The sequence below is a fragment of the Gossypium raimondii genome, chromosome 10 (genome assembly GCF_025698545.1).
Source record: "Gossypium raimondii isolate GPD5lz chromosome 10, ASM2569854v1, whole genome shotgun sequence".
Classification (NCBI taxonomy): Eukaryota; Viridiplantae; Streptophyta; class Magnoliopsida; order Malvales; family Malvaceae; genus Gossypium; species Gossypium raimondii.
This window is the reverse complement of record NC_068574.1, coordinates 2,446,531-2,473,313: the sequence shown is the minus strand read 5'-3', so window position 1 is coordinate 2,473,313 and position 26,783 is coordinate 2,446,531. Positions and strand designations below refer to the sequence as shown.

General features: G+C 32.8%; 4 protein-coding genes across 4 annotated transcripts; 3 read left to right on the top strand and 1 right to left on the bottom strand.

Annotated features, from left to right (window-relative positions):
- Window positions 1-5,630: 5,630 nt before the first annotated feature.
- LOC105776874 (protein trichome birefringence-like 38) lies at window positions 5,631-8,111 on the top strand. The gene is made up of 5 exons (XM_012599815.2): window positions 5,631-6,086; window positions 6,180-6,351; window positions 7,139-7,314; window positions 7,407-7,565; window positions 7,640-8,111. Exons 1-5 carry the CDS (start codon window positions 5,788-5,790, stop codon window positions 7,929-7,931), a joined length of 1,098 nt encoding a protein of 365 aa, XP_012455269.1. The 5' UTR covers window positions 5,631-5,787; the 3' UTR covers window positions 7,932-8,111.
- A 463-nt stretch (window positions 8,112-8,574) lies between these two features.
- On the bottom strand, window positions 8,575-11,859 carry LOC105776872 (protein CHUP1, chloroplastic). Its single transcript, XM_012599814.2, has 6 exons — window positions 10,382-11,859; window positions 9,841-9,972; window positions 9,575-9,756; window positions 9,305-9,416; window positions 9,067-9,204; window positions 8,575-8,987 (listed from the first exon to the last, which is right to left on the bottom strand). Exons 1-6 carry the CDS (start codon window positions 11,582-11,584, stop codon window positions 8,862-8,864), a joined length of 1,893 nt encoding a protein of 630 aa, XP_012455268.1. The 5' UTR covers window positions 11,585-11,859; the 3' UTR covers window positions 8,575-8,861.
- A 6,460-nt stretch (window positions 11,860-18,319) lies between these two features.
- On the top strand, window positions 18,320-20,463 carry LOC105778594 (phospholipase A1-IIgamma). The gene is made up of 2 exons (XM_012602315.2): window positions 18,320-18,957; window positions 19,613-20,463. The coding sequence occupies exons 1-2, from the start codon at window positions 18,370-18,372 to the stop codon at window positions 20,225-20,227; spliced, it is 1,203 nt and encodes a 400-aa protein (XP_012457769.2). The 5' UTR covers window positions 18,320-18,369; the 3' UTR covers window positions 20,228-20,463.
- A 4,468-nt stretch (window positions 20,464-24,931) lies between these two features.
- On the top strand, window positions 24,932-26,482 carry LOC105778548 (phospholipase A1-IIbeta). Its single transcript, XM_012602270.2, has 2 exons — window positions 24,932-25,536; window positions 25,615-26,482. The coding sequence occupies exons 1-2, from the start codon at window positions 25,003-25,005 to the stop codon at window positions 26,233-26,235; spliced, it is 1,155 nt and encodes a 384-aa protein (XP_012457724.1). The 5' UTR covers window positions 24,932-25,002; the 3' UTR covers window positions 26,236-26,482.
- Window positions 26,483-26,783: the final 301 nt, after the last annotated feature.

The window sequence follows — 26,783 nt, the reverse complement described above, 5'->3', positions numbered from 1 at the left end:
TTCCCCACTAGCTATATTCTATGCTATTCAAGTTGAGTTAAGTCATTAAGAATAAATAATATGGTGGTTAAACAAGCCTACAAATTTGAATAAATAATTAATATAGATCAAAACAATTGAAGAAAAAATAATTAATAAATTAATATATAAGATCCATCATCATTCGAGGAAAATGTAATTCAATTCATTTTAAGCGAAAAAAAATCATAAAAAGATATTCAAAACATTCTTGTATCAAAATAAAAATAAAAAGAAATACTCTAAAGAGAAAATAGATAAAAGAATTTGCCAATATCTCAAATTTCTATTTCAATGAGTTGTTATTTATCAATAAAAATTAAATGCTTCCTAACAAATTTGACATTTTACATTGAATTGACCCCTTCACCTTTAATCTCGACGATTGACTAAAAAATGGGTTATTATGATTTCGAGCAAGCCGCTATGGTGAAATCGGTAGACACGCTGCTCTTAGGAAGCAGTGCTAGAGCATCTCGGTTCGAGTCCGAGTGGCGGCATAGTATCTTCTAAAAGAGATAGAATAAGTCCTATAATGAAAATGAACATTTTTGATTTCCATTCCATAAAATCGAGAAACCCAAGCTTTTTTCATGATTTTTTTTATAATTTTTATGATTTTTTCAACTTTAGAGCATATATTAACTCATATATCTTTTTCAGCCGTTTCAATTGTAATTACAATTCATTTTTTTAACCTTATTCTTATTAGTAGATGAAGTCGTAGGACTATATGATTCATCAGAAAAGGGCATGATAGTCACCCTTTTCTGTACAACAGGATTATATTATTAATCACTCGTTGGATTTATTCAGGACATTTCTCATTAAGTGATTTATATGAATCATTAATCTTTCTTTCATGGGGTTTCTCCCTTATTCATATGGATATCTCGTCTCTTTTTGTTTTGTCTTTACAAGTTTAAATTTTCTCTTAGTGTTTCAGAGTTTTCTTTTTGGGTTAATTACAAAAATAGTCACTTTTTTTGCCTCAGATTATATTTTACTCATGTATGTTTGAAATGTTACGTTTTAGTTACTTACGTTATTGTTTTGTTACGAAGTGGTTACTCTGTCGTTAAGCTTCGTTACCTCCCTAACAACAATCCTATGTGGCAGCCCAAATGGGTTTTAAATGCCAACTTGGATGTCCAACTAGGATGGGAATAGGTTTTTAATTAAATAAATTTAATTAATTAAAATTTTAAATTAATTACATCTTGAACTGGAAAAGAAAAACCGTCAGTCTCATTTTTTCTTTTAGTTTTCTTTTCCATTTTGACTAAAAAAACTATTCTCATCCCAGTTGGCTATCCAAGTTGGTATTTAAAAACTATTTAGACTGTCACGTAGGATTGCCGTTAGGGAGGTAACAGAGTTTAACGGCAGAGTGACTACTTCGTAACAAAACAATAACGTAAGTGACTAAAATGTAATTTGAGTTAAAAAAAATGACTATTTTTATAGTTTACTTTTTTTTTATCTTCAAGTAACTTCTCACTCTTTTTTCTTAAAAAGTTTTTAATCTTGAAACGCTTGAAATTTTTTACCAAATATTTGGTAAAAATTCAATCTAAAAGATAAAAAAATTAAATTATAGTAATATAAAAAACATAATGAATTAAAAAATTATAATATAAACAAATCTAAAAAAATAAAAATCTAATCTTAAAATAACTTTAATGTAAGTGAGAAAGTTCCAAGAGAATGGATGAGGGATGTCTGGAAAGCTTAAATTACAGTGCCATGAATCTTTTAAAAATGGGAGTGATAAATCCTTTTGAATTAGCATTGGTTTACATCTTTCACGGATGTCCTCGAGGCTTGTCCCATTTACCGACAAGTATCACGGGTGAGACTCCTTGGCAAGAGACGTACTAGCCATGCTTTACTAATCTTGTGTCTGCCTTGTAATCTGCACATTTGTCATTGTATGGATGCTGTAAGGGCCCCTCCTCCTCTTTGCCTGCTTAGTCAAACCCATTTTCCAGACAATTCTCTCGCCTCTTTTCAGCATTGAAAATGATAATCTCTTCTTTGATGGGAAACATCCTGGCTTGGGAGAGGCTGATTATTAAGAGTTTTATTCAACAAGTGAAGTATTATTATTTTTAGCATATGGTTCCTGACATCAAGGCATTTTGTTAATTAGGTAGTAAACTAGAAATTTATTGAGTGGAAATCCGAATCAAGCTCATTTGTATTTAGCAGCATTTAAAAAACCCTAGTGGTGAGATGTTTAATTTTGTGGTTTAGGAGCAAGAAAATAAAATATCCTTCAAATTCAATCATTTTGTTTCCTTTCTCCCTTTGACTAAGTTAGGGTGAACCCAGATTATACAATAAATGGTAAATTACATCATTAGTCATCAAATTATAGAGAAGTTTTTGTTTTGGTCACTTAATTAAAAAAAGATATAATTTAATTATTGAACTATTTAAAAGTTTTTTTATTTAAATCACTGGACTGTTAAAATCAATACTATATTGCTTTCTCTATCCGCATTACTTACACCAATCGAATGCTCTTTTTCTTCTTCTCTTCTACAGTTCAATTTTGTTCATGAAATAGCTTTAGTTGTTATGAATCTACAAATCAAAATTCAAACATTTTTTTTTAATTTTCGATACTGATCATTAGATTGACTTGGATCTAAGATATGTTCTTCTACTTGTCGATAAGTATTAATTCACCATACCGATCATTGAATCGTTGCTTTGAAACTTCCAGTGACTTAAATAAAAAGTTTTGAATAGTTCAGTGACTTAAATAAAAATTTTCGAATAATTTAATGATCAAATTGTAACTTTTTTTTATTTAAGCCACCAAAATGAAAACCTAACCATAATTTAGTGACTGATAATATAATTTAGTTGATTGATGCAACTAAGGAGAATTTCTCTTCTAATCCCACTATTGAAAGTGCTTCACTCCATTTTCTCGTTTTGGAAACAAGAAAACAATGCCAAACGTGTTTGTGAATGGAGAATTTGGGAGATAGCATTGGCAGTGCATCATCATTCTTCTTCTTATCATTACCAATTTAACCATTTTTGTTTAACAAGTAATCCATTTCAACTTCATATAGGACAAGTTTTCCTTTCGAAAATAGACAACCTATTACTGGAGCATTAACTAACCTATTGGTAGCATAAAGCTAAATATGTAGTAAATTATTTTAGTTCCAAGGTCCCATCCCATGAATATTCCAATGAGAAACATATTTAAGAATGGAAAATCCTGACGTGTGAACCATGAATGGAAGCCCCAATTTTAGAAATGATGATTTTGCGTTCAAAGGTTGCCTTCTTATGCCTCCAATGGACTAATGACCAAACCTCACTGACATGATATGATATGATCACCTTTTAAAGTAGGCCACTGATTTGGTAAATGGGTGTCCCACTCACCCTGGTGTGGTTTATTTGAACGGAATATCGTGAAGCTCAACCGCCAATGTGGTGGGCCTTGTTGTGGTGATGGCTGGGAATGAGTGATCTGATATTGGAGCTTTTTGATCATATCCCTACGGGAAAGGTCTCTAGAAAAGGTTAAATTCTGTTATTAGTCCCTGGTTTTTGTGGAAGTTTTAAATTTAATCCCTATATTTTAATTTGGTTATTTTTAGTCTGTGTATCTTTTAAAGTTTAAAATTTCAATCATCACTAAACGATAACTATTAAATTCATTAAAATATACTATTTTCAAAATCTGATGCGATATGTTAGCTTGTTATTTTCACATATCACACACTGAAAATTTAGTTAACGTCAAGACTAAAATTTCAAAATTCGAAAAAGTATAGGAACTTGAAATAATCAAATTGGAGAATATGGACTAAATCTACAATTGTAGGCATGGTACATAACTAGCAACTGAATTTAACCAAACAGATTTAACTGCTACTTTTAGGGTCGGGACTTAAATTTTAAAACTCGAAAAGTACATAGACTAAACTTAATCAACTTAAAGTACAAGGACTAAATCCTCATCTTTTGCAAAGTATAGGGACTAATAGCAGAATTTAACCCTCTAGAAAACAACTTGCATTTCCCTTGGTTGTTTTATGTAATTCCATGTGCAGTATCCCTCCCCCCAAAGAATTCTGGTTTCTATACGCCAATTATTGGGGGAAAAAACATTTACTCTTTTATTTTGTTTAGAGCACCCCACCTTCGAGGAATCGACTATGAAACTGGGTTTATTCTGAAGGAAAGTCTCCTGTCAAGATTCAGGCCCCCTTGACTCTCGTCTTGTAATGGCAATACCTTTGTTTTGGGTATCCTTGTATGAGTTGTCCATCACATAGCCCATTGGTCCCCCTACTATGAAATATATATACATATTTGCATGATTACCTCCCTTGTAAGCATTAACCATTCCAGAATTTAGGCCAAATCATCAAACACCAGTCTCTTCCACAAATTAGTTATATGATTGCTTTTCACTTTGTCAATCATAATACACATGTTCCATTATCTCCAATTTGGTTACACCTTCTCTTTCCATTAACTAAAAGCAGTGTTTTTAGTTTGGTTTAACTAAGTTGTTAATGAATATTATTCAGACATCTTTGACTCTATCTTTGTCTTAAAAGTTTCACCTTTTTACATTTATAGCAAACACAAACTGATGTTGTTGCAGTTTCTTGGTTTTACTATACTTGACTATGTCTATCTACAGAAATAGAGTGAAAGTCAAGCTAACCGTCAAAACATAAACCCTTTTTTTTCCCCTTCTGTTTCTTCATTTTAACTCATCTTCCCGTGAAAGCAAAATACATTTCTAGATCTATATAATACAAAAAGATCATACATTTTATAATGTTTTCGTGTACAGATCGAACACAAAAAAAAAAAATTTAGTATCATTATTAATTATGATCATCACGGGACTAATTTCTTCACTCAAAAAAGTCAATATAAAGGCCATGCCATGTGCTATTTTATTCTTATATTATATTATTGGTTAAATTCTGCTATTAGTCTCTACACTTTTATTTGGTCATTTTAGTCTTGTACTTTCTAAATTTTAAAATTTCAATTCTCACCGAACAATAGTCGTTAAATTAGTTAAGTAAAGTTATGTTATTTTAGAAGTGTAACGCCATGTTAGCTAGTTGCTTCCATATATTACTCACTAAAAATCTAATTAATGGATTAACGATTGTCATTTATGTCAATATTGAAATTTCAAAATTTTAAAAGTATGGGGACTTATAATGGTCCAATTGGAGAATGTGGACTAAATCTATAATTGTATGCATAGTACAAGATTAGTAATTCAATTTAACCAAACGTATTTAAAAGTACAGAAATTAAAATTGATATAGAGACTAAATTCATAACTTTTGCAAAGTACAGGGACTAATAGCAGAAATTAACCTATTATTAACATATGTCTCATGACATGCAAGAGAATGTAATAGCAAAAGAAGTTTACAAGAAGCTTATGTTAAATAATAATAATAATAATAATTTAAGAGTTCGATAATTCCCCGAGAAAAATACCCTACACATCATATTATAAACGAATCCTTCCGAAATCTCCCACAAATTATTATTTGTAAATTTTAAAAAAGAGATTGTGGTCTACCTTATTCCATGTGAACCCACCAAGCAGCGTTTTTATTTTTTATCCCTTGGCTTAATCGTCTCCTCTCTCTGTTTCCTCACTTTCAGTCTCTCTCATACACTTGTATATAAGCACTGGGTCTACAGACAAGTTTATTTCATAACAGAGCTTGTTTTAAAGACACAAAATCCCAGATGGGTTTCGGTTGCAAAGCACTGTTGTGTTTGTTTCTCACAGTTGTGGTTGTGTTATTGCAAGAAGCAAGTGCAAGGCAGCAGCAATATTATTACAATGTGAGTGGGTTAAGAAACCGAAAGCAAGTGAGTGGATGTAATTTATTTCAAGGCCAATGGGTGTTTGATCCTTCTTATCCTTACTATGATTCCTCGGGATGTCCCTTCATAGATGCTGAATTTGATTGCCTTAAATATGGCAGACCAGACAAACAGTACCTTAAGTACTCTTGGAAACCTGACGGCTGTAACTTGCCAAGGTACCCTTTTTTTCTTTTCCCTCTTTGCTTTCTTTTTTAACTATCAACTTCATTGTATACACTTTCACTGAGTTTTGTTCATTTTGATGGTAGATTTGATGGGGCGAGTTTTCTGGCAAAATGGAGGGGAAAGAAAATAATGTTTGTAGGTGACTCACTGAGTTTGAACATGTGGGAATCTATGGCTTGTATGATTCATGCTTCTGTGCCCAACTCCAAGACCACATTTGTGAGGAAGTCCCCTTTGTCTTTTGTTATCTTTGAGGTGAGTTACTGTCTTTTTCTTTTTTGAAAATTCAACTTAATTTTTACACTCCATTGGATTGGATTGGATAGTTCCTATCCTTCTCTTTAATTATCTTTTTCATGAAGTATGGTTCCAAGCTAGGATTTGAAGATATGGCTGCGTTGAGTAAAGCTGTGGGCTATAATAAAAATAGTAACAATAATCGATTAAATCTTAGTTTAATTGATATCTAACGAAAGTTCGGGTAACGTATTACCCACCTTTCTCATGATTAAAATTCACAGGAAAATGGATGGGATACTGTAATTTTATCTGTCATTTGTGCTTTCCAAGCCACTTTTAGTTCACCATCTTTAGATGTTTATTAGGATTCTGAAAGAGGCAACTTAGGACTTAGGAGGGAGCCATAATGACAGGGGAAGTGTTTCCACCTATTTTGGGTTGTATTAATTTATATTTCATATTTTATTTTATTTCTTCACAACAAAATGGACTGTTTTATTCGAAGCCAGACATAGGCCTTTTTATCTTTTTAGACATTTTGACTTGGCAAACAACAAAACATCAATGCTTAAAACTTAGTGGCATGATTAGTAGGTTGATTAACAAGCATCATACATCTTCATCCATCACCGCACACCATAGACAGCTGTTTTAAGCGACCTGCCAACCTGTTTTATTATATAGTATTTGACCTAATCTCATTATTTAATCTCATCATTTGAACATTGCTTACCGCCACTGCTGATTTTAATTATTTATTTATTTCATGTCCAAGAAATACTGATCCTTACTACGTACGCAGGATTATGGGGTAACACTCTATTTATATCGAACACCATATTTAGTGGATATAGTTAAAGAAAATGTTGGTGATGTGCTTAATCTAGGCTCCATCAAAGGTGGCAATGCATGGATAGGGATGGACCTCTTGATTTTCAACAGTTGGCATTGGTGGACCCACAAAGGAAAATCCCAAGCGTAGGATTTTTTTTTTCATCTTATTCGTTTTATGAAATCAACCCTGACTATTATTATAATGTTTGTAAATATCATGTTTGATTAATGTATAGATGGGATTACATTAGAGATGGGTCTGCATTATACAAAGATATGAACCGTTTAGAGGCCTACAACAAAGGGCTTACAACATGGGCTAATTGGGTCGACACCAATGTCGATCCCACCAAGACCAAGGTCTTCTTCCAGGGAATTTCCCCTACCCACTACGAGTAAGTCGAAAAAGAAACCCTTAGAACATTACATTTTATTATGTTTATGTACTGATTGTGTTGGATCAAACCAGGGGTAGGGAGTGGAACCAACCAAAAAGGAGTTGTTATGGAGAACAAGAGCCACTATCCGGTTCCACATACCAAGCAGGGGCTCCACCATCTGCTGCCATTGTGAACAAAGTATTGGGGTCGATGAACAAACCGGTTTACTTGCTCGACATTACGACGTTGTCACAGTTGAGAAAAGATGCTCATCCTTCGACTTATAGTGGTGACCATTCGGGTAATGATTGTAGCCATTGGTGTCTTCCTGGTTTGCCTGATACATGGAACCAGCTTCTATATGCAGCTCTTGGTATGTGAAAAGGTCCACATTGGGCAACATAGAATTTACCTCTTTTTCTTCTTCATATGAACTATACAATATTCAAAGGTGATGAAAGTTATCATATACTACTTGTAGGTGATAATTGGTGGGGGGGTAAAGATCAAATGTAAAAGTGATTGATTTTAAATCAAAATAATCAATGCTCTTATAAATTCCATGCAGTTGCCCGTGAATTATTATCAGTTTCACATGCTAAAACACCGTGTATAGTTAAAAAAACGAAGTTAAAATGGTCGGTACACCTTGCTTTTATACGTTTTCTACCAAGCAAAGTCTCTGGGAACTAAGCTATGCTTTGTAATTTATCTTGTTAACCAAACCAACATATGCATGAAATTGTCCCTTATTCCCGGGACACATTACACTCTCAAAAACAGTCACATGAAAAGTACCTCAATTTCAAGTCAACACTGGTTTTTGTCTATGACCCTATAAACCCTAATCAAGTTCACGGTTCAGAAAAAAACCAAAATGTACAAGGGTCAACATCCAACTTCTGTGTACTTCCTACAGATTTAGAGAACCTTATGAACCCCACTAGTTAGAAGACGTGAGCAAGATGGTTAAGTTATTTTGGACATAAGTTATAAATTGCAGGTTTTTTTTGGTCTTCCCACGTTGAAACAATAGCATTCAAAGGCATTCTTTAAATATAACCAATAGGAGAAAAGTACGATTTGATAAGTCTTAAAACTATTTACACTAACTCCCTGACTCAAGGGGTCAAGGCACAATTACCAGCTAAAGTAGAACAGCTGGGTTTAGGTGATACAGTAAATTTCCAGCTTCAATAGCTGGCATTAAATGAATTGAATGTAGGTGGATAAATAGCAGCTGGCTCGTTGTATTCACAAACATGATGTTTCGATCTTTACAACAGAAAAACTGTATTTTCTTTTGAAAAATCAGCTTGGTGTAGTAGACCTGCAAATGAATTTTTGCTGGTTTTGGCATTGTACATTGCATGATCTTGCTTTGTCTCTCAGTTCCTCGAAAGCCCTCATTGTTTCGACATCAAATCCGCCGGCAAACTGTCCATAAAGAAAAATGGGTTGCCTTCACTATGCCGTCTTGGTTCAAGTTGTAAAAATGAAAGAGAACAGCTGTTACCTGATGTACACGGAATGCAAATCTAACACCTTGAACGATCAGTTCCTCTTCTTCAGGCCCACCACCTCCAACTGCTTCAAGCTCTGAAGATATCCGTCTCATGTACTTCATCGCTAGTTTCACCGACGCCAGCTTGATCTGTCACAATTTATTTGCATATATTAATGAGTTGAAATAATGCACCTTCTGTAATTAGTGTCTAATGTTATAGAACATGAGGGTTGAAAGCTTAAGTTACCTGGCTTACAATACCAGTTTCAAGCATCCAATCCATGGGAATTTGGAACCCCTTGTATCGCTTTGTAGCGGATTCTCTCATTCGGGAGAGATTGTAAACGCCATGTTCTAGCCTGCCATTATTCAGATTAATAATTGAATGAGATATATATTCAGATTAATAATTGAATGAGAACAAGCAAGCAAACCAACAAACAAACAAACAAACAAACAAACAAACAAACAAACAAACAAGCACTGCAAACAGAGAGATATTCAGGATTATATATACTTTTCAAGCAGAGCCTGCATCTTCTTGAGAGCAGGACCACAAGGTTGTCGGGCATCATCACGAATCGATGCAGCCTCGGATTCTAGTTTCTTCAGATCACAATACCCAAATGCAGCCTCGCGCAATGCATCAGCCTTCTGTTCTGGCCACTCAAAATGTTTCAGTACAGCTCTTTCATCCACCTAAACGAAGAACAAAACACTAATCATCAAAACAAAACAAGATAAAAAAACCTCGAAAAAACCAAAAGGATGGAAAATGTATACCAAGTAGGAGAGCTCATCGTCTAGCCATTTAACAAAAGGCACAACATCCTCAATATCTGTAAATGCAGCATTCTCAACTTCTTTAATCAAAAACCTTATGAAGTCTCCTTGTGTTTCTACATCTGTCTTTATCTGTGTATTAACCACAAAAATTATCATCAAATTCCACTAAAATCTTTCAAATAAGTGCGAGTCCAACATATTTTCCAAAAACAACACCCGTACAATAAGATATTTCATCATGGGACCATACAAAAATGCCAAATTTGTACGATATTATTTGAAATTTAAGCTAGTTGGGCCTGAAATTGAAATTATAAACTATATGTTTACCAAAATTCGATTAGACCTTCTTTTCTTTTTATAATTTTGTAAAGTTCCTACATCGAATCTACATGCTGTCTTATCTGGCAAGAAATCAAATCTAACAAAAGCAATAAAGTCACAGACGACTAGTCACTTGTCACTGACACAAACGCCATAGTGTGAGCCGCAGTGGTATTATCGTAATAAACTATAGAACCGGAAACCGGAAACTCACCGCGAGCAAATAAGATGACCGGTTCTCAATCTCCCCGATCATGTCCCTGGCATTGGCGGTTGCAGGTAAAACCTCCGGCGCGCTACACCCACCGGCGGCTTCTCTTTTTGAGTCTCTCCGCATGAGCGAGTGATAGAACTCCACGACTTCCGGAACTCTCCTCACTTTCGCCACGATTGCTTTCGTCCCTTTAGGAGGCGGTGGTGGAGGTGGCGGCGCAATAGCTTTTACCGGTGGTGGAGGAGGAGGAGGAGGGGGTGCTAGTTGTTTGACTGCTGCTACTGGCGCCGGAGGAGGCGGAGGTGGTGGTGGAGGAGGAATTTGCTTCTCTGTAAAATCAGGTGAGCCATTAGATGAAATCAATGACGAAGATGAAGGTCTCGGCGGTGGTTTTGGGATCCTAGGAACGCGAGATCTGATGTTAAGAAGAGTCGACTCAGCGAGTTCGTCTGAGTTACACCTCGAGTGTCTCTGTCTATCAGCTTCAAGTTCCTCTCTTTTAAACTCCAAGCTCTCAACTTTTTCATTACTCGAAGCACTAAAAACAACAGTTTCCCAACATTTACTGTTACTTCTCTTCAAATTCTTAACCAGATTCGACTTCGCACTAACTTCCACTAACCCATTAAACCTCTGCGAAGACGAAAGCAAGTCCTCGTTTTCACCAAAAACCTCAGCTTTACCATTACAAACAGGGTGCGAAGTCACCATTTTCTTCAACTCACTTATCTCGCTCTCCATTTCTCTCACTTTCCTCTCTTTCTCTTTCCTTTCTTCTTCAACCTTTCTCTTTATTTCTTCTACCTCTGTCCTCAACTTTTCATTTTCGTTCCTCAAATTCTCCATCTCTCTCAAAGCTCGTTCCAGCTCTGCCTTTTTAACAGCAATGTCATTTTCAAGAAGGGGAACAATGGAAACCGATTCTTTTAAAAGCTTGTGTTCTAGGAGCTCGGTTTTGAGCCTGGACTCTCGGTCTCTTAACTCTTCAACGAGTCGAAGGAGTTCGGTAACATCAGGTGGACGAGGCTGGACTTGAGCTGAGGATCGTGGGAAATAAACACCAAAGGAACGTGAAAAAACAGTTTTTTGGGAAGAATTGGTTTTGTTAGCTGAGCTAGGAGACGGCAATGGAGGTTTAGGTGGAGTTCCATGCTTTGGTGATTTTTGCAAACCCATTGCTAACCTTACCTTACCACCCACCATGATAAGGTCTGTTTTTGCTCTCTCACTCACTCACTCTGGTTTTGGTTTGGGTTTTGGATTATAAGGTCCTATATCATCTAATATGTAATCACAAGGGGGAAGGGCAAGGAAAAAAAGTTCCTTTGTCAGGTTGGGTTTGTTTGGTTCTCTCAGAGTGTGGTCTTAAACTTGGGAGTTCGTGAAAAATTGAATAAATACAAAAAAGAAAAAAGGAAATAGACGTTGAAAAGATGAATTGAAGAACTGTAGGTGGAGGAGAGTGAGGGGAACTAGGTCAAAAATAAAGAGTATAGGAAATATAATAATAACGGCACGAATATCGAGGAACGGTCTTCTCTTCTCGGATCCAGTTTGAAAGAAGAAAAAATTTTGATTCTTTTAAACCATTCGAATTTGGAGTACATTTCAGGGTAAACTGCATCTATGGTCCCTCAACTTTATTTAAAATTATATTTTATCATTCAACAACCACTAACGTTATCAAATTATTACAAAATGATCATCTAACTATCTCTTAAGTGTCGTTAATGAGATCATGTTTATCTGATTTGGTACATTAAATATGCCACATATCTTTTCACATGTTTTATCACCTTATTATTTTACATTTATTATCATTACAGTAGAAGTCATCCAATTATGTTTTTTTTATTTTGAGTCACTCAATTATAAAAAGTTACAATTTGATCACCCAATTCTTCAATTTTATTTTATCTTTGTCATCAATTGGTAAATATAAAATTGAAAACACTTAAAATCAATATAATTAGATGGTCAAATATAAAATTGAAAACACTTAAAACACTATTTTTATATTTTTTCGAATGACAAAAAAATTTAATAAGACTACCATACTTTTTTTAGGAGTAACATGTCATTACTTAATAGGGCTACCATACATAGGATAGGATAGTTGACCACATCAACCCTAAAAACTTGTGAAGTATGGAACATAATAATACACCACATCATCATAAAATCAAGGTTGTTAATCGTCCAAACATCTATTTCCCTCTAAAAAATAGGAGAATTCAACTGCGTTCAAAAGTTTTCAAAATAGTCCTACAATCATGTAGAGATGAAGCAAAATATTTGTGGAGGCTGAACCTTGAATGAGACTAGTGGCAGCACTAGAATCTAATTCCACAATTAAATGGTGATGTTCAGATTACAAGCAAGTAAGAGATGAGGGTTCATTGTTGGTGTTATCTTACGGTGATGGAATTAGAATGTTGTTATTAATGGTTTATCACTAGACTTGTTCATGGGCCGGGCAGCCCGGCCCGGCTCGAAGGCCCGCCCGAAATATGGGAGGATTTGGGTAAAAATATAGGCCCGAAATATAGGATTGGACAAAATTTTAGGCCCGTTTAAAAATGGGCAGACCTCGAACAAGATTTTTGGCCCGGCCTGCCCAACCAAAAAATATTAAATATATTTTTTATTTTTAAAATATAATAGTTTTTTATTTTAAGTTTATTTACTTTCATTTCCTTGACTAGTGTTACAAAATAATAATAATAAAACATCAAGTTTGTTTTACTAATCAAATGTTAGATTTTGTTACAACAATTAATACAATTAATACAATTAATGATTTGATAAATTTACTAATCAAATGTTAGATTTTATTACAACAATTAATACAATTAATAATTTGATAAATTTACTAATCAAATGTTAGATTTTATTACAACAATTAACAATTAATAATTTGATAATTTTACTAACAATTAATTTTAAGAACAATTAGTTTTAATTTTATTAAAAAAATAATTTTAATTTTAATTAAAAACGGGCCGGGCCGGGCTCGGGCCCCATATTTTTTCTTTGGGCCGGGCCTGGGCCTAGTAAACGGGATAAAAATTTTTGTGGGCCCGGCCCAAACCCGGCCCATGGACAGGTCTATTTATCACCATCATACATCTCTTAAACTTTTTAGTATTATTAATTTTGTACTCTTTTTTTTTTTTTATCTCTTATCCATTCTATTTTTATGTGATAATTTTTTTTAAAATTTAGTTATCGGTTAATCGAATTAACCAATTAATCGAAATATTTGTTGTTTTTAAGACTTATGTAGTATTTGGTTGTTAACTTTCAAATTTTATGTAATGTTTCTAACTAATGTATTATTTATTGTTTTCACCTCCATTTAAAGTTTTTTAACTATTAAATTAAAAAATTAACATTAGCAATGTATTTTTTATATGTTTTGTATTTATTTTAAACAAAAGATAAAATATATAAATTTCGATTAACCGATCGAATTAATCAAAATATTTCAGTTCGATTAATATATTTAAACAAAAACTTCAGCTTAATCAACGGTTAAAATTTTTACATTTCGATTAATTTAATTAATAATAATTGATTCGAATATTAATCTAACCGATTATTAAACCATTAAAACAATGGAAACAAACCATGTTTAATGTGCTGTATTATTATTATTGTAGTTTGTAACACCACTAACTTTTTTGACCAATAAAATCGCTTTTTACTTTATAAATAAAAGAACAAAACAAAAAACAAAGTAATGGACAAAATCTTACTCTCGCACCTAATACTGGTGAGAAAATAGGTAGTTGGTGCTCCATTACTTGGCTTTTGATTTAGATGTAAACTGAAAACATTGGGATTCTTTAATGGGAAAAATAGTAAGAGATATGTGAAAAAGGAAACGTAGGATAATAGTTTTTCTTTTTAATGATTGCGATTTCTATATCTATATATTTAAGTTGAGTTTAAATATAATATTAATATATTTTATGTTTATTCAAATTTGATCCGGTTTAAAATGTGAGTTTAAAATTTTATCTAAATTTATTCATATTTGCAAAAAAATTAACTTAATCTCATTTTAATCCCCCCATATTTTTTAAAATTTTTAAAAATATTTATATTTTATTATTTTAATATTTAATATTTTATATATTTTTATTTATTGAAATTTTTATATAATCATTTTAACATTATTTTAATGTTTACATAAGAGGTTATACGAGTAACCCGACCTATTAAAAGTTCTAGAAATTCAAATAAGACACTTTAATTGTAAATTTCATTAATGTTGTGGAATTTTATTTTTGTCGTAACATATATAAGTATAAAATAGACATAAATTATAGGTTAGTTATAAAGAAAAAAAATAAATTAGAAGAGGATGCAGTTGGGCTGAAATTATTTGGATAATGTCATCACTGTCTTAAAATTAACGTTTTGTGATGTGGTCTCAAGGCCCAAATCATGATCGATAGAACGTTATACCCCACTTATAAATCCCATAAGACCAAGCCAGCCCATTGATAGATTTGATTCAATCAAGTAATCTTTTAGACTTAAGCCTTATTTGATATTCCATATTAAAAAATAATAATCTATCATGATCGATAAATTGTTTTATGAATCTTTCTCATCACATTAGTTATTGCTCCTTTCCAGTTATTTAATAACATTTCAGTAATTTTTTTTCCATATCATTGACACATAATTTTGGTAATTTTTAAATCTTGAACCTCGAACCTTAAATCCTGATCCCAAACTTTAAACCTCGGTCACCGTTTGAGGTTCAAAGTTCAAGGTTAGGACTTCAAGGTTCAGGTTATGAGTAAAAAAATTACCAAAATTATGTGTTACATGAAAAAAATTATTAAAATATCATTAAATAATTGAAAAGAGACCATAAATAATGTGGTGAGAAAAATCCATAAAATAATTTCTCGGTCATTTAAGCATACTTAATAATCTATCATTAAAAAACAATAGAAGTTTTCGATAAAAATTTGATAAGTAAATAATGAATTACCTATCACTTGATAAACTAAAAAAATTTAAATATTGAATTTTATAAGTATTGAATTTGTATTATAAATTTATTTAATATATTTATAAAAATTAAGCACTGAATATAATTATTTTGATTTTGAAAATTCATTGTTTCACAATTTTAATATTATTAATATGGTATTATTTATTTTATTTTGAATAGTTTTAGATAAAACTTAAAAATAAAATTTGATTTTATTTAATTCTTGATAAAATGAGAAAATAATTTATTTCAGAAATAAGATTTTAAAAATAAAATCAACATAATATTTTCAACATTAAGTGATAAAAGCTATCTACTTACTTATCATATTCAATGTTTTTTTGTCGAAAAATTTATATCAAGTAAAAAGTTAATATGATTATCAAACACATTAAAAATACATAAAAATAAAAATTTTAATGATTTCTCAAACATACTCTTAATGTAGAATTGTTTCAATTCTTTTTATTTTATTTTATTAACATTATTCTTTAAATAATTTACCTTTAAATTTTTAAAGTTATATTAAATCAAACAACACGTAATTTTTTTATACTTGATCATTCAATTTATCAAACAACATCGTACTTTTCTTTTGAATAATAAAAATTAAGATATTTTAAAATTTATTATTTAAAAATTATTGTATTTGCGATTATATATTTTATTCAGATAAATACAATTTTTAATTACAAAGTAGTGCTGAATAGAGGTATCTATAGGTCGGGCCAATGTTGGATTCAAAAAAAATTCATACCCAAACTCGTTTTTGGACTAATTTAACCTACCTAAAATGTCCATTCCACTATTCAAAAAATAATAAAATACTAAAAATTGTATTTTTAACTGATATGTTACATACTTTTTAATTAAATTTAAACTTTAAAAACATTTTTATCATTTAAATTAAATTTCGATCCGACCAACTCAAAAATTTTTATTGACCTAATTAGTTCAAACCTACCGAGCTACTTGACCCTTGGACGTGGTGAAGCACTAGACCGAAGGATCCAAACTAGTGCTTGGCTGCTTGCCACGTTTGTAGACAATATTTTTTATATTTAAAGAATATAATTATTGGGACTGATCATGCCATGGTAAGGCCATCTAGCAACACCCACGCCTCCCCTTGAAAAGCCGAGCAGCTGCCATCCCAGTAGCCAGCCACCGCTTCCATCTCTCACTTCACTGCCTACAGCTATGCGAAGCAATGTAAGTATCATTATTTTTGTAAGTATATATATCTCAATAGTATTTTAATATAAAAAATATATGAAGGTAATAAAATGATCTTTTTGGTTTAATTTTTATTTATTTTATATGTGAATTAAATAAGAAAGTTTAGGAGAAATTTGGAAAAAACCACTTTTTGGTGAAATTTAAATAATTTGATATTCCTGACTTCCCTCTTTATTTCTACACAAACAAGTCAATTTATATTTTAGAATTTTATTACGTATATATCAAATATAACCAAAAACAACATATTTTTAGCCAAATAAAGAAAAAGAAGATAGTTTTAGCCAAGGTATCCTTAAATTCAAAGGTAATAAATATTTCTAAAATTGGCTCCAGAGAGAGACTTCACCAAAACTGAAAGACTCAGCAAAGTATCTATCTATGTGATTAAGTCCCGACACTTGCCTTCTTCCTTCTGCAAGCATCTCTTAATCTCCTGCCATATATTCTCTCTTTTGCTAACTTCAAAGCAAAGTCACTCTATTTTAAGATTTTCATCTGCTAAAACCTAATTCAAGCTTCTACCAAATGTTTGTCTATTGATACATATATTCCAAAGCATTCTGATTTTCTCCCAACTTTCGGTGGGAGGTAACATGAATTTCCTTGTCCAAAAACAGGTAAATGCCCTTCAAAGCCAAGAATATTAGTTTGAAGATTTTTCTTTTATAATCCATGAAGCTGGAGGAATCTCGTCGGAATTAAATTATAATTTTTTTGAACGCGTAATATACCTAGTGCGATACTCAACACTAATACCAGAAGATTTATTAATTTCTGAAATTTATACGTGAAAGAAACATACCGTACATCTACATGCTTTTAAATTACTTGGGCTTATATTAAGACAAATGAAGTAGCCAGAAAATTCCCAGGAGAGAAGTTAATGTGTTTGGTTTTTCATGTAATGATTTTGACATATAAAACAAGCCGTATAAGTCTCTAATATGGTATTATATGATAATAGTATATGTGGAAGATTGGTTGTATTTTCCTTTTCGAGCTGTCACTTGAAACATCGTAGTCTAAGTTCCTGTATAGTGCAATTAATTGCACGTCACCTTAAGAAAAATAAAGATAATCAACATATATATAATGATGAATTTAGTTTTAGATATCTTTTATCAATTTAATTTTATTTATTTTAATTAAATTTTGCTTTTAATTTTTAAAAGGAATTAGATTTAACTATTAATTTTCAAAAAAAGTCTATTTGTTGGTTTTTAATAAAGACACAAATTAAAATGTTAAATTTTTAAACATGATAACCTATATAGCAATCCATGTGTACTTCGTGTTATTTTTTAATATATTATTTGCTAGCATATCATATAAGACAAAATGTATCATATCAACATTATATATATATATATATGAACCGCTATGCATGTTGCCAACCAACATCACTAAAAAAGTGGTTTAGCTCAAAAAAAAAGAAGAGAATTAAATTGACAAAAAATGTAAAAGAATATGATTCAACTTATATCGGTAAATTAGCATGTTAAACTTTACAAACTTATTTTGTTTGGTAAGTGAAAAATCTAACCACTGATAGATTTTTTTTTTATGGGCAATAAAATTACATTGCTTGCATAATAGAACTTGAGTAGTTAATGTTGGTGCAAGTCAAGTTTTGGTGCTATAAATAATCGATGAACAACAACATGAAGCATCCTTGAAAGGTATGGGAACACGATGCATTTCTAGGAAGTGGTTCGGTAAGAAAAACAAGGTAATGCGCAGCAGTATAGCAAAAAAATGGAAGGATCTAAGTGGCCAAAAGAATTGGGGAGAGCTTTTGGACCCTTTAGACATTGATCTCCGGCGTTACATTATTCACTATGGAGAAATGGCTCAAGCTGCCTATGATGCTTTCAACACCGAGAAGGCATCGAAATTTGCTGGGAGTAGCTTGTATGGCAAGAAAGATTTCTTTTCTAATGTGAATTTGGAGAAAGGCAATCCTTATAGGTACCAGGTGACGAAATTCTTGTACGCGACATCACAGATTCAAGTCCCTGAAGCGTTTATCGTGAAGCCGATATCGAGGGAAGCTTGGAATAAAGAATCAAATTGGATCGGGTACGTTGCGGTGGCTACGGATGAAGGGAAAGCAATGTTGGGAAGGAGGGACATTGTGATTGCTTGGAGAGGAACGGTGCAGACCTTGGAATGGATCGATGATTTTGAGTTTAACATGGTTTCACCTGGGAAAATATTGGGTGATCAACGAAGTGATGTTAAGGTGCATGAGGGTTGGTACTCGATTTACACCTCGGATGACCCACGTTCGCCCTATAACAAAAGCAGTGCCCGGGACCAGGTGAGAGATTCTTTAATTTATTGTTTATCAACAAAAATCTCATTCCAAAAAGAAAATTCCTTTAACCAATAGTAAGTTAATGATGTTGAGGGAATTTGATTTCATTCGAAAAAGTTTGCAAAGTGGCGTCTATTGAGAGTTAACAGATTTTTAATAAGTTCATATTATTTTTTTGGCGAGGGTTTGTCTGGTGGTGTGTTTATAGAGTGAAATTTTCTTAATAAATGACCATGTGCAACGTGCATGGTTCGTATTATCGGGCACCAAACAATGTGCTCCCACTTTATGAACCTATCGTCTCTTTAAGTACTTGACCACTTAAAAAGTTAGGAGACAAAACCTTCATCTAAACAATATTGACTCGTCGAGAGTCTATCAACTCCTAATAGGTAACACTTTATAAGCTTTTTCCAACGAAGTCTACGTCCTCTCAACAAATGCTAGAAGATGAATAACTCAATCTCCTAATCGCTGAAAAACATTCATATTAAACTCTTTTTTTATTTATAAATTATGTATGATATTGAAATCATATGCTTGATTCCACTCAAGTTCATAACTACCTAACACAAGTTGACTTAAAATGGTACAAGTAGCATAATCTATTATAAATAAAAATAAAAATGGTTCTTGTCCTTGTACTGATTCTTTATAGGTTCTTAACGAGGTCAGGAGACTAATAGACCAATTCAAGAACGAGGAAATAAGCATCACAATCACCGGCCACAGTTTAGGTGCAGCCCTTGCAACTTTGAATGCCATCGACATAGTTGCCAATGGATATAACAAGCACCAAAACCAGTCGAGCAAGGCCGCTCTTGTTACAGCCTTTTTATTCGCTAGTCCCCGAGTTGGCGACTCAGACTTCAAAAAGGCATTTACAGGTTTCAAAGACCTTCGAGCTTTACGCGTAAGAAACGCCTTAGATGTCGTCCCAAACTATCCTTTGATAGGGTATTCGGATGTGGGAGAAGAATTGGGTATCGACACCCGTAAATCAAAGTACGTGAAGAGTCCTGGGAACTTATCAAGTTGGCATAATTTGGAAGGTTATTTACATGGGGTGGCTGGCACACAAGGTAGTGAAGGAGGGTTTAGTTTGGTTGTTAATCGTGATATAGCCCTTGTGAACAAATCACTCGATGGGTTAAAAGATGAATACATGGTGCCAGTGTCTTGGAGGGTTCGGAAAAACAAAGGTATGGTCCAAAAAGAAGATGGGTCTTGGAAATTGATGGATCATGAAGGTCAAGATGATGATTATTTTTAAATGCTTTACCCTTGGTTATGCTTGATGACATGGGGTTCAATGGGGTTGAAAGATGAATTTTTCTCTGTATGTTTTTTTTTTATTGCACTAGGTGTCTAATGTCGTGAGAGTCAATACTGTGAACAATACTAGTAAACATAAAATGTTGAAGTGGTCAATTTTAGTCTCTACAAATTTCTAATTTTAAAATTTTAGTATTGATCTAAACAATAGTAGTAGTTAAAATTTTCTATTAATCTTATTTATGTTCTCCAATTAAATTATTCTTTGTTTTACACTTTTAAATTTTGAAATTTAAATCTTGATACAAACGATAATAGTTAAATCCATAATTAATTTTTGTGTGAATAATATGTAAAAATAACAAGTTAATTCAAGATTATACATGTAATGATATGTTTATGCATTAAAATTTGAAAATAAGAGAATTTAATGAATTTAAAACCACCATTTAATATAAAATATTTTATTATTTTATAAAAAATAAATATTAATATAAAACTAGTTTTTATATTTTATTATTTATAAACAATAAATCTGATGGAATTATGTGAGCATGAATTGAAAAATATAAATTCTATTTCGGTGAAAGGCGAATCATCTAATTCATGAACACCTAACAAAATACTATTAGTGGTAACGTGATGTTTTGCTTGAAATTCCTCTAGCACCCCCTTCAAGAAAAAAATGTTATCACAATCAAACTTGAAGAGAAAATTTCAATAAAAGATTGTTCTCGAAGAACTTTATGATTGTTCTTCAAAATTCTCAAAAATTAATTGACCCTTAAACAATTGATTTGACGATTGATTTGAAGCTTTATTTTTAAAAAATAAAAAATATTACTTTTTATTCAAGAAAATTTTAACTTTCAAGTTTAATAATAGCAAAATATTTTTTTTGTCATTATTCGACTCAATTTGTGTGTAGAATGATATATTGATGTATGGTAGCAAAATATTGGGGTTTTGATAATTTTATGAGTTGGCTTTTATTTTTATTTTGTTATTTGTTGATGGATTTGGCTGGGAGTGATGGTTTGACTAGGGATCTCATCTTTCTTTTCATAAGTTGATAGTGGTTTCGGGGCTTCATCTGTTGCGAAATACTCTCCTAGACCCGAGGCATGCATACCGATGTTGGTGACCATGATTCCTTACTTTAATTATTTATTCCTATGAACTGATATTCTTAGTAAGCTCTGGGTTTCATAGGGTAAGGCTAGGGTTTATGGCTCTTTGTTCTCTCTTGTGTTTTTAAGCTTATAGGCTACCGTCAACCATTTGTGTCTTCTGTCATTGAAGTCGCTAAGTAGATTAAAGTTTAGTTTAAGAGTTACTTTAAACATATGCTCAGATCCTATCCTTTTGTGTCTTCTGTCAGTTGTCAGCTTGTCATTATTCATTAATTAGAGGAACAACTTCTGCTAAAAACAGTCTTTCTTTCATTAATTTTCGGTGTCCTTAAGTAATGTCATAGCATCATCGTAAACATAAAATGTTTACTTATATAATAGAATTCTTTTAATTATAATTATAAATTAATGATAAAAAAAATGACATTGTGGCTCATATTTCTAATGCTGGAAATGTGGCTTGCTCCATTATTTAATTTACTACAAGACGAAGTTATCCCGTCTATAATAAAGCATGCATGGCAAAGCTACGAGTCGCATCGCATCCTCACAAACAGAGTTTAGATTATAGTGAGAATAGATAAATAATCATATCTAGATCTTGATCTTCAAAGAGTTATGCTTAGTTTAGCAATGCTTCTAAGAACTATGGAAAATTTGAAAGGATGGTGACTATGTAAAATTTGATTTTTCAATCAAAGATGAGGGCATTGCTATGGATTAGATCTATTTATGATGAGCTAATGTTGCAAGAGAACTTTTAGTGGATATGTCTGAATAGGTGCAGGATTGATTTAATTAAACCCAAACCAGCTGCATTGATATGGCGCCCTCCTTAGCATGGATGTTTAAAGTTTAATGTTTTTGGGATTGCAAACGAGGATAGATCAGGTTGTGGAGATGTCTTGAGACATAAGGAGGGAGTCGCAATAGCTTTATTTTCAGGTTCTATTGCAGCAAATGATACTGATTTGGCAGAGATTGGCACGGTGATGGTTGCATTGGAAGTATTTTTAGCTATGAAATGGAAGCTAAATGATTCTCTATTTTTAGAACTTGGTTCAATAGTGGTGTTTAATTGGTGTGCAATAAGTCTATGAGACCATGGTCTCTTCAAGCAACTTTCGCAGATATTGAAAGAGACATTGAAAAGGTAGGAAATGTTGTTGCTTTTTATGGTAGAAAGGAATGGAAATGAAATGACATCTTCCTTGGCGATTGCAGGTATAAATCGTGAGGAAAATTTTAAAGCCTGGTGGTCAGCTATTGATTTGGTGTAAACGTAGGCCTGTTAGTGACTGAATGTGTTTTCTTTTGGAATGTTGTAATGTTAAACTTTTGAACGTTGTTCTGTTTATTTTTTTACCACAGAACAGATCAAATGAAGCGAAAAAGAAGAATTTTTTTTAGATAAAAAGCGCTTTTGAGAAAAGCTAAACTTTTTTGCTTTTTGAAAAAAAGGCATTTGGGTCAATTTTTTGTTTTTGAAAAGTATTTTTTTCTCTTAGAAGAGTCTTGTTTAAAAATATTTTTATCTTAAAAGCATTTTTTGTTCTAAAAGTGCTTTTTAAAAGTATTATTAAACTAACGCTTAAAGCTGCTAATGATGCTATCAACCTTACCAAGACATCAAAAGATTAAGCCTATACCCACCTAACCAGTTTTTTTCTAGGGTTGGTCTTGAAAATGGAAGCCTATACCATTATAGAGTGACCAACTTTATATATGCTGCTACAAGTGTTGATGAAGTGGTGTGTTTAGGATATGTGGCGGTGGCCACAGATGAAGGGAAAACTGCTCTGGAAGTGAGGGATATTCTTGTTTCATGGGGAGGAACCATAATAATGCTCAACTTTTGGAACACTTTCGGCCTTTGTAGTGGTTGTAGGGGGTCTCCAACCAGTAACAATAACTTCTTAAGCTTTCTCATCCATTATTGTGATGAAAGCTTTCTTTTTTGCCTTCCAATAGGCATAGTTGGAACCATCCAACGTTGGAGGACATGCAACTAATGGTCCTTCAATAACTTAGTAATAACAACATTAGGGATCATCACTAAATGTGTTAAGTGGGACACTTTGATACCAATTGAAGATTTGGATAGTTGTTAGCTTGTTAAGTAAAACAAAGTATGAATGGAAGGGACAGCAGAAGTGGGCACTTCAGATGGAACTACGTAAAATAGAATAAAAATAAGAGACAATGAATTGTTTGTGCAGTTCAATTTTCTTATATCTACGGAGTCTAGCTTAGTAAGAAGAATCTATTATCTTTAATCCCAATACAACAAGTGATTTAAGTCCTATCACACTCCAGTATAGCAACCTCACATTTGTATCTAAATACTAGATCTCTCACCTCTAAGTTCTCTCCATGAGAACTCAGGCTATAAAACCAAACAACAAAAGGTTTTACTCTCTCAAACGCACTCTCACAAAAATGTTCCCTGATGACTAAATAAGTGCTTTCTTAGTTTCGTTACAAAATCTGTACAAGTCTCTCATTATATAAAAATTTGAGACTTGCTAACATAGTAGAGAGCAATTACATTCAATTCCATATTAAACAACATCTAAAATAACAATATACAATATAATTTTAGAGACCAATGTAAATTGAAGTGTTGGAGATAAGTCTTCCAAGTTTGTCTCGATCCAACATCCTTGATCCAAGGGATTTGTTTTGTACAATCCAATGTGAGCTCATCCAATCTTTAAGATGTGTTACTCCAAATAAATTAATTCTCATTAATAGGCTTGAATACTTCCACAATATCAACATTGATTATAGCCAAATATTTTGTTTAAAAAATTGTCAACTTACAAATATGACAAATAAGCTATTTGTCGTAGTGATAACTGGAGTGGATAAGGTTGTACCTTCTCTTTTCTACCGTACAAAACAAAATGAGAATGACGTGGATTGTTGATGTATATTTAATATTTATTTATAATATGTCTAATTAAAAACAAAATCAAATGTATTACTAAATTTTAAACCCTAAATACCAAAATTATATAATCACAAACCCTACATCATAATACCCTAAACATTAAATCTTAAACCTTAATTAAAAATCTCAACTTAAAACTCTAAAACTTAAATCTTAAACTATAAATCTTAAAATCTAATGTTAAAACCTAAACTTAAACCTTGAACTTTAAATGTTAAATTTTAAACGTCTATAACAATAAATTTTAAATTTTAGATCTTAACTTTTAAAACAAATCTAATGGTTGAAATTGATCCGTGCATTCCAGAAATAAAATTAATAAATAAATAATTCTCTTGATTATTCTTGTGGCCAAGGATTGTTTACTTATAGGATTATCAGAATTCAAATTTCTAGAAAAGGAAATGAAAAACATTTAAAATGCTCTTTCAAACGTGGTGTGATAATGTTGTCCGAGCATGTCTTAGTCACAGTACTAACCCTTTGACTTCCTATCTATTAATAGGGAGAACCCGCAGCGTTGGCGGTCATTGTACGCTGATTGTTTTGCATGCTACAAGTAGGCCCTTTGCGAACTCGCTAAGGAGTAACTTTCCCTGTCTATATAAAGCAAGCTCAACAAAGCTACGAGTCGCATCCTCACCAAGAAACTTTAGAATTTATAAAGCTAAAAGAGATAAAATCATTATGGCAAGTTCTGCAATAGCATCTCGTTGGAGAGAACTTAGTGGTGAAAACAACTGGGAGGGTTTACTGGACCCTCTTGATCTTGAATTTCGCCGCTATCTCATTCACTATCTCCAAAGGGCTGGAGCTGCTGGTGATGCTTTCAATGGGACCAAGGCTTCAAAGGGTTATGCTCTTAGCCTATACCCACCTGACGAGTATTTCGCTAGGGTTGGTCTTGAAAAGGGTAACCCATACCGTTATAAAGTGACCAACTTCATATACGCTGCTCCGAGCGATGATGAAGTTGCATATTTTGGTTATGTGGCGGTGGCCACAGATGAAGGAAAAGTTGTTCTTGGAAGGAGGGATATTCTTGTTTCATGGAGAGGAACCATAACAATATCTGAGTGGGTTAGCGATGCTAATGTTTTTCGAACATCAGCTAAAGATTTGTTCGGAACTGGCTCTGTTAAGGTTCATACTGGTTTTTACAACACCTATATGAACTCAAATGCAAATTCCCCTTACACTAAAACGAGCGCCAGGCAACAGGTAATTCTTGATATACATAAATAATTGAACATATATTTTACTCACATTGACAGTTCAATTGTTATTAATGACCGTCAGGCTTGTAAAGCGGTGAAGGAGCTGGTGGACAAGTATCAGAACGAGGAGGTCAGCATAACTGTAACAGGCCATAGTTTAGGTGCTGCACTTGCAACCCTAAACGCTATGGACATAGCTCATAATGGTTTCAACAAGCCAACAGACAACTCGAATAAAGCGTTCATGGTGACTTGCTTTCCAGCTGCTAGCCCTCGTGTTGGAAACCTAGCCTTCAAAGGAGTTTGTGATAGACTTGAGAACTTCCATATCCTACGCATCGTAAATTCCAAAGATCCTGTCCCTAAGGTTCCATTTGGACCAAAATACTTCCATGTGGGAGAAGAGTTGGGGATTGACACAACCAAGTCACCCTACTTGAAAGAGAAAATTATTAATCCTCACAATTTGGAGGGTTACCAGCATGCAATTGCAGGGATGCAAAAAGATGGAGATTTCAAACTTGAAGAAGAACTAGATTTTGATAATGCAGTCATAAACAAAAGTAGTGATGGCTTACTGGACAAATACAAAATACCAGATAACTGGTGGACTCAGGAGTTGTTCAAAAACATGGTTCAAACGGACGATGGGCACTGGAAGTTCAATGACACTGCCTATGTGCCAGATCCGCCGAGTGCTTAATTGGACCGGTCGATCATGTCAAATAAATAACATCCTTTTAAATGCAATCATATAAAACCAGTATTGTATCTCTGTCCTGCAAAGTACCTCTACTTACAGTTCTAACTCCTAATAGCAAATTAAAACAAAGTTGGACGTTAAGGTCGCTTATCAGCATAGCCCCCATTGCGTCGGACATGATTGTGCTGTCTGAACTCTGTGTGTTTGTCTACATATTTCCATGAATAAAGTTAGTGCTTTTTTTTTTTCCCCCTTTTTTTATAATATTATTTTTGTTCAATGAACATCGTTAATTCTTGGAATTTTTGGTAGTAGTATGTGCCATGAAATTAATGCTATGCATGCATTCATCGCAGGAGGACGAGTCAGCATTAATTATAATATTCATTTCCTTCAAGTCGTACATTCGTTTCACGAGTTAATCGCGAAGGTAATATTAGACATTAGAAATTTGGATACCACATGGGTAAAAATAAAAAAAATAATCATAAAATCATATAAAATAATAAAAGGTATTAAAAATATTAGCTTTTATCAACCACGTAAGA

What these genes read in the sequence shown, in the direction of transcription:
- LOC105776872 (XM_012599814.2), bottom strand. Translation starts at nt 11,584, where the DNA reads ATGGTGGGTGGTAAGGTAAGGTTAGCAATGGGTTTGCAAAAATCACCA. An exon ending in GGTCATCTTATTTGCTCGCG is followed by an intron (nt 9,973 to 10,381) that starts GTGAGTTTCCGG and finishes GTTAATACACAG; the next exon opens with ATAAAGACAGATGTAGAAAC. An exon ending in ATGCAGGCTCTGCTTGAAAA is followed by an intron (nt 9,417 to 9,574) that starts GTATATATAATC and finishes GAATAATGGCAG; the next exon opens with GCTAGAACATGGCGTTTACA.
- LOC105776874 (XM_012599815.2), top strand. Translation starts at nt 5,788, where the DNA reads ATGGGTTTCGGTTGCAAAGCACTGTTGTGTTTGTTTCTCACAGTTGTG. An exon ending in TGTCTTTTGTTATCTTTGAG is followed by an intron (nt 6,352 to 7,138) that starts GTGAGTTACTGT and finishes CTACGTACGCAG; the next exon opens with GATTATGGGGTAACACTCTA. An exon ending in CACAAAGGAAAATCCCAAGC is followed by an intron (nt 7,315 to 7,406) that starts GTAGGATTTTTT and finishes ATTAATGTATAG; the next exon opens with ATGGGATTACATTAGAGATG.
- LOC105778594 (XM_012602315.2), top strand. Translation starts at nt 18,370, where the DNA reads ATGCGCAGCAGTATAGCAAAAAAATGGAAGGATCTAAGTGGCCAAAAG. An exon ending in AAAGCAGTGCCCGGGACCAG is followed by an intron (nt 18,958 to 19,612) that starts GTGAGAGATTCT and finishes GATTCTTTATAG; the next exon opens with GTTCTTAACGAGGTCAGGAG.
- LOC105778548 (XM_012602270.2), top strand. Translation starts at nt 25,003, where the DNA reads ATGGCAAGTTCTGCAATAGCATCTCGTTGGAGAGAACTTAGTGGTGAA. An exon ending in AAACGAGCGCCAGGCAACAG is followed by an intron (nt 25,537 to 25,614) that starts GTAATTCTTGAT and finishes AATGACCGTCAG; the next exon opens with GCTTGTAAAGCGGTGAAGGA.